Source organism: Nomascus leucogenys, chromosome 4, assembly GCF_006542625.1.
Source record: "Nomascus leucogenys isolate Asia chromosome 4, Asia_NLE_v1, whole genome shotgun sequence".
NCBI lineage: Eukaryota > Metazoa > Chordata > Mammalia > Primates > Hylobatidae > Nomascus > Nomascus leucogenys.
Genome location: NC_044384.1, coordinates 65,256,637 through 65,270,874, shown reverse-complemented (window position 1 = coordinate 65,270,874; position 14,238 = coordinate 65,256,637). Strand labels below are relative to the sequence as shown.

The window sequence follows — 14,238 nt, the reverse complement described above, 5'->3', positions numbered from 1 at the left end:
TCTCGTAAGTCACCACATCTGAAATTTACAGAGCCTGTAACTGCTAGCATTTCCTATTTCTTTTCTTTGTCTTTATTTTTCTCCTTAACACTTACTGCTGACTGACATGCCATGTATTTTACTTATTGTCTTGTTTATTGTCTGTCTTCACCCACTAGAATTTATGACGGATACAGGTAGGGTTTTTTTTTTTTTTTAATGCTTTGTTTTGTGCTGGATTGTAAGCTCTGAGCACATAATAAGCATTCAATTAATATTTTTTGAATGAAAAATGAGGACTGGATGAATACTGTCCTCATGACAATGTTGATTACTCTGTCCTCTATATTCTTAGCCCTTAGCTCATATGTTTGCAATTGGATTTTCCTTGTATGATAGTTATCTAGTTCCTCCACTAAGCTGCAAGCTCTTTAAGGGCAAGAACCATATCTTATCCTCATTTGAATCATTATCACCTAACACAGGGTCTGTCTGATAGAAGGTACTGTAAGCCAAAAGGTACTGGAGACAGGTCTCAATCAATTTAAAAAATTATTTTGCCAAGGTTAAGGATGCGCCCTCAGGAGGTCCTGATGACATGGGCCTGAGGTGGTCTGGGCACAGCTTCATTTTATACATTTCAGGGAGACATGAGACATCAGTCAATATATGTAAGATGTACCTTGGCTTGATCCGGAAAGGCGGGACACCTCGAAGCAGGGAGGGAGCTCCTAAAGTCATAGGTAGGTAAGAGACAAATGGTTGCATTTCTTTGAGTTTCTAATTAGCCTTTCCAAAGGAAGCAATCAGATACGCATTTATCTCAGTGAGCAGAGGGATGACTTTGAGTTCTGTCTGTCCTTTGTCCATGAGGAATTTCCTTGTGGACAAATTGTGAGGGAGGTATGTAGCTTTTTATCTTTGTAGCTATCTTATTTAGGAACAGAGTGGGAGGCAGGTTTGCCCTAAGCAGTTCCCAGCTTGACCTTTCCCTTTGGCTTAGTGATTTTGGGGTCCTGAGATTTCTTTTCCTTTCAGAGTACTTAATAAGTGTTGGCTGAACCAGTGAGCACCTCGCTTGGATTTTTTTCCCTTTGTCTTGTTATACATGAATAAAACATTGATGATTTCCTTATTAATTCAATCTCATGATTGAGTATGGCTAAAAAACCTTGATGATTTCCCATTAATGCAATGTCATGATTGAGTTTGCCACATGTGAAGGTACCATTTTAGTGCATGTTTCCACATGCACACCTGTGAGCCTCGTCCTCATCACAGACTGTCCTCCAGCCTTCTCCTGCTTACCTGCAGGCCTGCCTGCATCAGCACACATTCCCTGTTTTATCAGTGGAAACGATCCCGAGGCAAACCCTCCCACTTGCCTCTGATGTCACCTCTTTCTCCAGCCTCACATCCCTACTTTTTCCTGCATCTTCAGTCAAGCACTGTAGCCAGCATCAGGTAAAGGCCACTGACGTCTTTCTAGTTAACTGAATTCAGTTGTCTTTGTTCAGTCCTCAGGCTGTTTTACTTTTTAAATCAAATTTGACAGTGAAGTTCTCTACTTGAAAGCATTTCCACCTGCATTCCTCCCGTTTCTCTGGCTGCCCCTTCTCACTACCCTTTATGGTTGTTTTTCCTCCACCCACATCTTAAATGCTGCAGGTCGCTAGGCTCCTCCTCTTGGCCCTACCAACCCCATGCTACACACACTCCCTGGGATTTCCTCTGCTTTAGTACCCTGCACACTGATGGGCACTAGATCCATGGTTCTAGCCTTGAACTTTCTCCTGCAGTGTCTCTAGAGGGTTCATCCTAAGTCTCCTTTAGATGCCTTTGGATTTCAAAGATTCAGCGTCTCTGAAAATGTACTAAGCCCACTCCTCTAGTTTTGTCTTGCATAGTGGCAGGCATAATCATAAATTCACTCTCCTAAGCTAGAAATGTCAGAGTCCTCTTTCTCATCTCATTGATTGTCCAGTTTTGTCACGTCTTATTCAGATGGCTGTCTGCATTCTTTCCGCTCCTCTCAGTCCTCACAGCATGGGGAAAGGGAGAGCTATCTCAAATAGAGACCTCCTCATATCATGCCTGCGTGCGCCATGGTCTCCTTCCTGATATTTCTATGATCAGTCTTCCTTTCTTATTCTATACCATGATCCCTAAAATTGCCATCAGTAGTATCTTTTTTAAAAGAATCAAAACAGCCACAAAAACAATAGGCAGGGCAGGGAGAAACAAGTCCAAAACTTATTGTGACATTTCTTTGCTTAAGGCATCCACTGGCTTCACAGTACATATAGACTGAAGACTGAAATTCTAAGCATGGTGTTTAATCAGATTCTTTCTTTTGCAAGGAACAGAAATCACTCAAGGTTGCTCAAGTAATGGGCTGTAGTGCAAAAACACATGTTTGGGGAGGATGGAGACTCATGGAAATTCAAGAATAGGGACTGTAGTCAGAATTCTGAGGCTGTCCTGTCTGTAGGGCCACCTGCAACAGGAAACTGGCCTTCATAGGGAGCAATAGTTCTCAAAGTTAGCTGCGTCAGAATCACCTGGAGGGCTTGTGGAAACAGATTGTTGGGCCCTACTCCCAGAGTTTTTGATTCAGTAGAGGCCCACATTTTCACTGATGCTCCCAAATTTTTACTTCTAGCAATTTATGGGTGACACTGATGCTGCTGGTTTGGGTACCACACTTTGAGAACCTTAATCTTTAGGCATGTAACATGGTTTGGGAAACTTTGATGAGCTCCTTCAGAATTATTTGTTCCTTTACTTTGCAGGTTTCTTCACATTATAGTAGAACAATGATTCTCAAACTTTAACATGCATTATAACCACCTGGAAGGATTGTTTGAGTGGATTGCTGGTCCCAATCACAGTTTCCGATTCATTAAAGCTGAAGTGTGGCCCCCACATTTGCGTTTCTAACAAGTTTCCAAGGATGACCACACTTTGCACTGGATGAATTAACTGTTGAGTCACCAGATCTTAACTCTGAAATCCCCTTCTTTATCATACCCTCACACCTCCCAGCTCTTCCCTCTACTTTAATTCTGTGGAATCTTATAAAAAAACCTGTTTTGTATTTGAGCTTTTCCATTCTTTCTTGTTCTTTGCTGGTTGTCTTCTGACTTCCTTTGCCTCCCAGGCCAGTTGGGACTTTTCAAGCGTTTTATCTCACATTCTCATGGCTTAGAGCCTCTCAGCCACTTGGCCATCTCCTCTTCAGCTGTCCACAAATGTAACCATCTGCTCCCACTTCCGACTGTCAGGAGCTGTTGGAGAAAGTCCCCTGGTGCCGGTCACCTCCTCTGCAGAACCACCAGTTTAATGCAGTGGGGCTGTCAGGTCTGTTCTGTATGCCTTATATTCAGTCCTCCTTGAGTTTTCTTAACTCTCCCTTTCCCCATGCTCCTGAAGGCACCGCTGTGACCTTTACTCTTAGCAGATGCCATCCTACCTCATGAAGGAGGTGAGGGTATTTGATAGGATGCCCTCCCATCTTCTTCCCTAGCAGCCTAAAACTCCTCTGCTTTTAACCTCATTCACCACCTGCCTTTTTATCTCAGGGTCCTCCCCCTGCCTGTGTTCCCAATGCTATCTGTCTGTTCGGCCTCTCTCTCCCGTGGATTATCCCTCTTTTCTGAGAGCCTTCTTTTTCTCTCTCTCTCTGGGTGCATTTCCCTCAACGGAAGAACTGAGACGTCCTGTCTCCTGATATGCTTAACAACAACAGTCAACGAAGACTTCTTTTCTCTTTTTCCCCTTCAAGCGCTTATGTCACCCGCCTCCCAGTTCATTTGCAAACTTCTCCAGTTGTTCCTTTCACGCTTTGACTTCTGCAGTCCGACTTTTGATCTCATCACTCTGCTGAAATCTCTGCCTCTGCGGTCCCAGTGACACCCTGGCTGTCAGATCCAGCAGTTTCTCCCATCTGCATCTTACTTGGGCGAGCAGAGCCTTTAATGCTGCTGATCTCCCTGCCCCTGGAAAACCCTTTTCCCGGAGCCCCTAGGTCTCTGTCGCCTCCTTCCAACGCTGCCTCCCTCGTGCGCCTCCCGAGCTCACTCACGTCCAAGGAAGCGCCTCCCCTGACCTCGGCTCTTCTTCCTCGGTGTCATTCCCATGGCTGCCTCTGTTTGAAAAGCTTTGCATTGCCTTTTGTAGAATGTGTGTTTTTTACAGATTATTATGTACACTTATCTTAGATTATTCCAGATACCAAAAGTTTAACATCTCGGAAAATAACTCCCAGTTTCCTCCGCGTTCTGCGCTGATCCTTTCACCTGCTCGGCGCTTCCTGGTGCCCGGCAGCTTCGGGACTATTTTGCCTTCTCCCTTTGCCGCCCCACCCTGTGCCTGTTGATCGTATTTCTGCATTTTCTCTCAATTTCCTTTCTACCTTTCTTTTTTTATTGTAAATTGACAACTTATAAATTGTATTATTTAGTGTGTACAAAGTGATACTATAATTTATAAATACAATGTGGAATAATTAAATAAAACTAGTTAACTAGCCATCACCTCAAATACTTAACATGTTTTTGCAGAGAGAACATTTGAAATTTACTTTCTTAGCAGTTTTGAAATGTACGATACTCTATTAACCACATTTACCATGGTGTGCAATAGAACTGAAAACCAAACAAAAACAAACAAAAAACAAAACCAACCCCAAACCACTGCTCCGGTGTAATAGAGACTTAGTGCCCTTCGACATTCATTTCACCGTTCCCCTCACGCCCCCCGGGCTCTGTAACCACAGAGGGCACTGCATGCCTCCCTTTGTTTAGGTCACACCCACACTGTCACTTGTTTGGACTATTGTGTTGTCATTCTGAGTCTCCACTGCCTGTCTCTCCATCCTTTTCATCCTTACCTAGTGCTGATTCATAGAGGAAGTTCTGCTGATATCATCTACCACTCGAAAGTCTCCAAGTGGTTCTCTAAACCACAAGAATAAAGACCAAACCTGCTAGGCCAACTTTGAGGAACCTGCATGGTCTTACGTTTGCCCCTCCAGCCCCTGCAGTGCAGCCTTCTGCTGAGTGGATCCTTGCAAATTTTGTGCTGAACACTTCCAAGACTCTGGCATTTGCAGAAGCAGCTCTGTCTTTCCACTCTCCTGGCTTTGCCCATGCTGCTTCTCCCTGGATTGCTTCCCAAATTTCTCTTCGTCTCAAAGAGAATTGTCCTCCGGGAAGCTTTCTGTGTTCAGAGTAAATCCTCCTTCATTTTGATTCCAGACACATTGTTTGGGTTTCTTAACTGTGCATATTAGCTCTTGTGTCTGCTTGTTTATTCGTCAAAACACTGAGTCCCACCATATGTCAGGTTATGGGTGATGTTTATCTGTCTACATGCCTATCTCCCCGACTGGAGTAAATGCAGTGTGAGGGAGAAGTTGGATTCTCTTAGTACCTGCTTTGCCTGGGGAGACGAGCACTACATGAATTTAAATTCGGTAGTACTGAAATGAAAAGCAGCCTGACTGCGCACGTGAAAAATGTAGGGAGAGCATGGAAAGGGTCCCCTCACAGTGACCTGGCAGAGGGACTAAAATGTGAGTCTGCAGCTGTGGCCTAAGCGGGGTATTGTTCAGCAGTGATCAGTTGTTCAGATTAGGAACACCGTATCATTTCCAGTTGGTACCACAAAAGAAGGTGCTATTTATAACGGTGTTGTTGGTTGCCACTGACAGTTGTTTCTCACATATTCTAAGGCATTTCCTGATGGAGTCACAGGCAGCATAACTTTTGAAATGAAATGGAAATATCACCATGAAGGGTTGTGTTTATGGCTAATGGAATTGGGAAAGGGCCACTCTTAAGATATACCTGGTTGTATCCTTAAGAATGACAGTTGATTCATTCTTTACCCCCTGCCATTTGCATTTTGGGTTCATAAAATTACTGATAAGTACTGTGCAGTTTCCTAGAACTGGATGTTCTTGTGGCCAAATCTGTCAGCCTTTGTCTTGCTTCACGAATCTCGTTGCCTTAACACATGGTCTTCGTTTATTCTTATGATTTTTATTTGTATATAAACGTGAAGTTCTAAAGACAATGTTCATATAAACTGCGCTTAATTCATATTAAAAAAGTAATGTGTGATCATAATGATCATTTGACTTCTATTGTTGGATATTTAGATATTTTTCCAACTTTGTACTGTTGTAAAGGCTGAATTTATTCCTTTTGCATTTTTAGAATAAAATATTAAAGTTGGGATGAATAGATCAGTGAATTGTAACATCTTAATTTTTGGCTATGAATATGTATTGTCAACATGACTTTCAAAAGTTTTTGTTTGTTTGTTTGTTTTTTGAGGCAGAGTCTCGCTCCGTCACCTAAGCTGGAGTGTAGTGGTGCGATCTTGGCTCACTGTACGCTCTGCTTCCCGGGTTCATGCCATTCTCCTGCCTCAGCCTCCTGAGTAGCTGGGACTGCAGGCATCCACCACCACTCTTGGCTAATTTTTTGTATTTTTAGTAGAGATGGGGTTTCACCGTGTTAGGATGGTCTCGATCTCCTGACCTCGTGATCTGCCCGCCTCAGCCTCCCAAAGTGCTGGGATTACAGGCGTGAGCCACCGCACCCGGCAACTTTCAAAAGTTTTAATCAAATTTACAAAGCCACCATCCATGAGTGACCTTATTCATTTTCCTGCAAACTTAATTTTATGGTGCTTTTAAACTTAAAAGTTACTAATTAAATAGCAATTTCTGTTCCATTTTGACTGTGTGTGCTAGAGTGAGTCAGCAGTGTATAGTGGGGGTGCCCGAGCTAGGGATTTTGTTTACATAGAGTTTATAATGTGTGAACTGTGTGATCTCCATGAGCTTCAGCTTTTCAGAGCAATAAAATAGGGCTATTAATCTAATATTCAATGTTGTAAATAACAAGTGAATATGTATACATTCACACATATGTGCTCACACACACACACACATATACACATATACATACCCCAATCAGTACCTGGTATACATATGTATATATTAAGTGACAGGTAATATTTAATCAAATATATTTTGTTTATTATATAATATTTGGCAGAAGGTTAATAATTGGAACATTTTGCTATAGCCAATGAATATAGTGAGAAGAAATGGAATTTAGGGTTTATGAAGTGGGTTTATGGAATATCTAATATTCCATAAAATGAGTGCCATATCTGTAGTATGTCTGAGAAAACAGCAGAAAAAATAAATTCAGTGACTGAAGCAGTGTTGTCTCATAATTGGTTCCTTCTCTCCAGGAAACTGAGAAATGAATTGGTCAAAATAGACACATTTGAATTCATATTTAAGGCCCAGAGTGCTATTCTGCCTGTCTTCCTTTCCTTTAATTCATTAAACAATTTTTTTTTTTTTTTTGAGACAGAGTTTTGCTCTTATTGCCCAGGCTGGAGTGCAATGGCGCAATCTCGGCTCATTGCAATCTCTGCCTCCTGGGTTCAAGTGATTCTCCTGTCTCAGCCTCCTGAGTAGCTGGGATTACAGGCTCCCGTCACTATACCCGGCTAATTTTTGGTATTTTTAGTGGAGACAGGGTTTCACCGTGTTGGCCAGGCTGGTCTTGAACTCCTGACCTCAGGTGATTCAACCACCTTGGCCTCCCAAAGTGCTGGGATTACAGGTGTGAGCCACCGCTCCCGGGCCATTAAACAAATATTTATGGCGAGGCATGATTGTAGCTCCAGAGAAACAATGATGAAAATACCAAGACGGTTTCCCCTCCTTTTTAGAAGCTTATATTCTACTTCCAAGTAGAATATGGTTAATTTCAGCTACAGTACTTTCTGTGAAAAATGAAACAACATGGTGAGAAACAGAGGTGAGAGAATCCCTTTATAATTCAGTGACCAGGGAGGACCCGTCTACAGGCTCTGAGGTGCAAGCAAACTTGGTATTCCCTCATCTCACTTGCAGGCACGACGTTACTGAGTAATCCTCTTGCTTCACCAAAATATGCAATTCAATGAAAGTTTTTATTGCTTGATATTATGTATTCTCATTTTTGATCAATTTTAAAAGGTTCTCTGGTACATATGTGATCATAAAAGGAGGCCTTAGATAGAGTTTACTTTTGGTGAAGTGATAATGCATGACAATTGGAAATATGATTAAATTGAGAAATTACATGCCATCTTTTAAAGAACACAGCTGTTGTAGAAAATGAGATGTCTGTATTTGCTTTAGAGCCAACACTGCTGTAATGTTTTTTGTAAAGCACATAACTGTAATGCAGCAAAATTCTTGTGTGGAAATTAGGATGTTGAATAGTCTTCCTGGAGCATCTTCAGGGTTTGTCAGATTGCTTTCTCTCTCTGGCAAAATAAAACATCTCGTGGCAGAAACAGTGCAAACCTTTAGGCATTCTAATGGGCCAATGGACTGTGAGCTCCTTGATGGAAATCACAGCATGATGTCTCAATATTTCCAAACAATACAAGAAAATCCATCGATGACAATTCTGGTGTCTTATTTGATGATTAAAATGCTTTAAAAATTTCTCATACATTGGTAAGTGTATCTAGCAATAACGAGTTAGTGTTGTGACAGATAGTAATGTCCATGCTCTTTTGAGTCTAATTTTTAGCTATAAATTGATATGATGTTTTTCTTTATTAGCTATGTTTAAATTACTTCCCTTTGTTGTCAATAACATATATGGGTAGCAAAAGAAATAAATTATATATGATTTATTTTTCATCTACTAGACAGCAGATTTTACTCACTTTAGTGGAAATGGATAAAATTTCCACGTAACATTTTCATGCACACTTGTCACATTAACAGGGGTCAGAAATCATTATTATTATGATTATTTTATTTTCTTCCAAGATGGAGTTTCACTCTGTCACCCAGGGTGGAGTGCAATGGCACACTCTTCACTCACTGCAACCTCTGCCTCCCAGGTTCAAGCAATTCTCCTGCCTCAGCCTCCCAAGTAGCTGGGATTATAGGCATGCACCATTACACCTGGCTAATTTTGTATTTTTAGTAGAGATGGGGTTTCACCATGTTGACCAGGCTGGTCTCGAACTCCTGATCTCAGGTGATCCACCCACCTCGGCTTCCCAAAGTGCTGGGATTACAGGCGTGAGCCACCACACCTGGCCAGAAATTTTTTAGTGACAAAAAGTTTACATGAATTATTCCTGCCCCATTGATAGATTTTGTGTTTGTTATTCAGTCAGATTGTTGTATTGTCTCAAGAGGTTTCAAATGTTCTAGTGAGAGGTGCATCTTACCTCCTGTCATCTCTGGTGCTGATGCAGCACTGACCTTTTACCATCTGCATCTTCTTCTGGAACATTCACAGCAAAGATAGATACTAAAATTAGGACTCAGCGTTTTCTGATGAGTATTCTCCAAGGATGTGTGTGTGTATAGCTAAGTAGTAATACTTGTAGATAATTTTTAAAATATAGATTGTGTTAAATAAAGAAAGAATATTTACATCAATCTTGCCATCCACATGTAGCCACTGTTAGTATTCTGCTGTTTCTTTCCAGTTGCTTTTCTATGCGAATGTGTTTGGTTGTGTGGACACACATATGCCTGTTGCTTAGCACGTAAAAGGTGCTGTATAAATATGTGAATAAATGAATGTCTTAATATATGGAATAATTTGTATAGTATATATGTATGTATGTTGTTATTTTATTTTTAAATGACAAATAATTGTATATATTTATGGGGTAAAATGTAATTTTTGATATATGCTTGTGGAATGATTACATCAAGTGAATTAACATATCCGTCACCTCACATACTTATGTTTTTTGTCATGAGAATATTTAAAATCTATTCTTTTTAGCAGTTTTGAGGTTTATAACATTATTCACTATAGTCAGCATGCTGTGGAACGTATCTCTAAAGCTTATACCTGCTGTCTAACTGGAACATGGTATCCTTTGGGCAACATCTCCCCATTCCCAATTCCTTTCTCATCCAGCCTCTGGTAACCACCTTTCTAAGCACTGCTTCAATGAGTTTGACTTTTTTTTATTGCATGTCTCTAAGATCACGCAGTATTTATCTTTCTGTGCCTAACTTATTTCACTTAGCATAAATAAGGACACAAAACAGCAGATGTGATCTAAATAGACACTGTTTTGTGTCTTTACTTAGTTTTTTTACTTAACCCAGATAATTCTCAAAATATATTAAATACATAAAACATAAAAATATAGTTTTCGATAACCTCAGAAGCATATATGTATGTATGTACAATAGTTTCTTTAACCTCCTTCCCATATTAATACTACTTTGCATTTTGCTGTTTGTGATGTACATTTTTACCATCAACTTTTATCAGTGCTTAACTACTTTCTTAGTATGTAATCCTAGAGAAGAAGTTACTGGGGAGTAGAATGTAAACCTGAGATAACTATTAATCCTTTTTTCCAGCTTTTGTTGTTCAAAAATGATAATTTTGTTGAATTACAAAGATAAGCTATTCATCTAGAAAATTTGGAAAGCAGAAAAAGAAAGCACAAAGAAAATTGGGAAGGAATTATTTATAATTCTGGCACTTAAGATGATTTCATTTAAATGTTTTTGATTTATGTAAGTTTAGTCTTATTTAATCTATTACACATTTACCAAAAATGATCAATTTGTTTCCTTAACTGCTTCTTTTTCCTACTTAGTAGTATATCATTACATAGTCTTTCTCTGCCTTTAGACAGTTGTCTACAAAGCAATTTACTGGCTGGTTTTGAAAGGGCATGTCCATGTAACGCGTTTAATTACTTCCTCCTTTGTGGACCTTTACTTTGTTTCCAGTGTTTAATTTGATGTTGGATTCTAGGAAAAAAGCTCTTGTGTTTTTCCCCTTGGGCGCATCTACTGTGATTGCATTAAGACAAATTCCTGGGAGAATTGCTGGTTCAACTTTTAGGAACAATTTTTTTTTTTTTCCCCAAGATGAGGTTTCACTCTTGTGGCCCAGGCTAGAGTGCAGTAGTGTGATCTCGGCTCACTGCAACCTCCACCTCCTGGGTTCAAGCAATTCTCCTGCCTCAGCCTCCCAAGTAGCTGGGATTATAGGCACCTGCCACGATGCCTGGCTAATTTTTGTATTTTTTGTAGAGATAGGGTTTCACCATGTTGGCCAGGCTGGTCTCAAACTCTTGACCTCAGGTGATCCACCTGCCTCGGCCTCCCAAAGTGCTGGGATTACAGGCATGAGTCACTGCACCAGGCCAGGAACGATTTTTAAGCTTTGACAAATACTGCCACATTACCTTTCCACAGGTTGTGCCAATTGACATTCACAGCAAAAAGAAGTATGAAAGTGGAAGGAGATTATAAAAAACTTTAGACTTTTCACTGTAAAATTAACTAAATCACTTTCCAGAAAGCCTGTGCCTGTTCACCCTCTTAGAGAGGAGCAAGACGGTACCTAATTTGAGAATGCACTAGGCATTTTCTTGAGGGTGAGACATATTCATTAGCCTGGTCTGAAACAGGAAGAGCTGAATATGGAGTGGTTAGGTGATTTTACTGAACGTTCATATGAATTGAGAGAGAAGGCTCTTCTTAGTTGCTGGGTCTTTCAACTACCAATTTAACTAATTAGCCTGCTTCTTGAGTTTATTGTCAAGTAAGTTTTATTATTTCCCTGTCACTAATCGTTTTGAGAAAAGTCATTGTGTTTTCTCTTCCAGTTCCTTCAGCAGCTGCGCAGGGAGCATGGTCTTGGGAGTGGTACTTGAAAGAACAGAAGGCGGTCGCAGCACCTGTTGAGCTGTTTTCCAAGGTCAGCCACTGAAGGACTTATATTTTTGCAAGGAAGCAACACTTAAGAGGTTTAGTTAAAATGAAATGACTTTCCTAGATAGCCCATCAACTTATTTGAATTATTTGTAGGCTCTGCTGGAAAATGACCCCACAAACCTAATCAGAGCTTTAGTGTTTCAGAGTGGGCTGGAGCCCGGCGCCGCCACCTGCCAGCTCTGTGACCTTGGGCAAGTCATTCAATTCAGTTTTCTCATCCATGAGGTAGGAAATGTTCCCTACCTTTCTCCTTGGGTGGTTGGAGGACTAAATCAGTTGTACCCATACAGGATATAGGATGCAATGTGCATACTATAAATGCTCAATAAAGTGTTAGGTTTTACTTCTGTTAGCCAGTATTACCTGCAGTTAGAGGGATCTGTTTGGATGTGTTTCTAAGAGTGGTGAGTCAAGCAAGATGTTAGAGAAGACGTTGAAACCACTGAATCCTGGCATACATGACTAGAAAGGTGAACAGAGCAGCTGGTGTAGACTTCCTTGACCATCTGCTAGCATCAGGGCCTTACGGGGCCTTTACCCAAGACACCAAATCTTCTGATAGTCTTTTTGTTTTCTTGGTCTGAGTTTTAGATGTTTTGGGGAAATTTATATGCATCAGATTTGCCTTATCACTTTACTTTTTTGTGTGTGTGTGTGTGAGATGGAGTCTGGCTCTATCACCAGGCTGGAGTGCAGTGGCGTGATCTTGGCTCACGGCAACCTCCAACTCCCTGGTTCAAGCGATTCTCCTGCCTCAGCCTCCTGAGAAGCTGGGATTAGTGCCACCATGCCCAGCTAATTTTTATATTTTTAGTAGAGACAGGGTTTCACTGTGTTGGCCAGGGTGGTCTCCATCTCCTGACCTCATGATCTCCCTGCATCGGCCTCCCAAAGTGCTGGGGATTACAGGCGTAAGCCGCCATGCCCAGCCCATTTCTTTACAGCAGGAAACTACAACTTTTTATTTGGTTTACTTTTCATGACATCTGTTGAGTTACATCTAGTATTTGTTAGCGTGTGAAAGGGCCAGCATTTGTAATCCTGGATATGGCAGTGGGACAGGGAAGAAGAAGTATAGCAAAGAGGAAAAGAAAGGGAAACCAAATGCAGACCCCTCGTGTTCAAGAAATGATGCATGTCCTTTTGTTGCCTAGGTGGTATGCTTCACTAACAAACAGTAGGAAGGTCATACCATGGAAAATGAGAACATCTAGAGCAGCGTTCTTTTTTTTTTTTTTTTTTGAACGGAGTCTTGCCTGTCCCCAGGGTGGAGTGCAGGCGCGATCTTGGCTCACTCAGCTCCACCTCCCGGTCACGCCATTCTCCTGCCTCAGCCCCCGAGCTGGACACAGCCCCCCACACGCCCGCTATTTTTGTATTTAGTAAGACGGGTTCACCGTTAGCCGATGGTCTCGACTCCTGCCTCGTGATCCCCCCCCCCCCAATGCTGGATACAGCTGACCACCGCACCCGGCCTAGAGCAGCGTTCTTAACCCAGCCTTTGCACCATCTACTTCTGTGAGCTTTGGAGAGCACAGCGTGGGTCTTCCTGAGACCTACTAAATCAGACCCTCAGGGGCTGGGCCTGGAAATGTGTAGCTTGAGAACCTCCTGCATTCTTTGTGCAGATTTGAGGCTGATTACCATAGAAGGTTTCAGAACTGTGCCGTTTCTATCTAGGAGTCAGGTCCATGTTTCCCCACGTTGCTTTCACCTGATAAGACTTAGGGGGTTTCTTCCATCAAAAGGTGCAAGCTCAGTAAGGTAAGGGATTTTCCTTCATGTATCCCAGCAGTGCCTGCTGTGTTGAGTGTGCTCAGATGATCAGTTGCTGTTGAGTGACTTCTAGGGAAACTCTTCTCGCTTCTGAGTGTAAAGATCTCTGAAGGTGGTTGGCTGGGACCAGGGCAGTTCAATGTAGCTCACAGTCACCTTGCCCTTTCCCTGTTGCCCCTTCCTGCCCTTGCCATGGGGCCACTGCAGGTTGGGAGGGTAGAACAGAGTTGGCTGAAACTGGAGCTGCCTGAGAACTATCACTCAGAGGTAGCGGGGTCAAGGTCCAGGATTTGAGGTTGAGCCAAAGAACATAGGTGAGGTTTGCGCCCTGATGGCTGCTGTGGCTTAGGAGTCACACCTGTGCTGTGTCCTCAGATTAGGGTCCCAGGGCAAGGGTCCTCTCTTACACACACTCTCTCTCACACACAAACACACACCCGCCACCAGGATTAAATCAGATGTTTGGGTGTTAAGGGTGAAGTGTGTGGACTACTTTTCAGAGCAAGGAAAGTTTTGGCTGATGGCAGCCAAGTGCTAGATTCCCTGTCCAGCTCCTGTGTTGCCCCACATCTCAGCCCATCAGTGTATTAACATTATTCTAGAGCTTCTCCTCTAAGATCCATCAGCTAGTGCAAGAACAGCTGCAGGATTGAGAATTTCTTCCTCAGATTTTCCCTCAT

The 14,238-nt window shown here is 41.9% G+C and overlaps 1 protein-coding gene across 3 annotated transcripts in view; it reads left to right on the top strand.

Moving 5' to 3' along the window:
* L3MBTL4 (L3MBTL histone methyl-lysine binding protein 4) overlaps nucleotides 1-14,238 on the top strand; it is a 481,074-nt gene that overhangs the window by 137,643 nt on the left and 329,193 nt on the right. For all 3 annotated transcript variants that reach the window (XM_030810728.1, XM_012506197.2, XM_030810729.1), the window contains exon 5: nucleotides 11,674-11,765. In XM_030810728.1, the coding sequence (XP_030666588.1) occupies nucleotides 11,674-11,765 (92 nt within the window). The remainder of the gene's footprint in view (nucleotides 1-11,673; nucleotides 11,766-14,238) is intronic.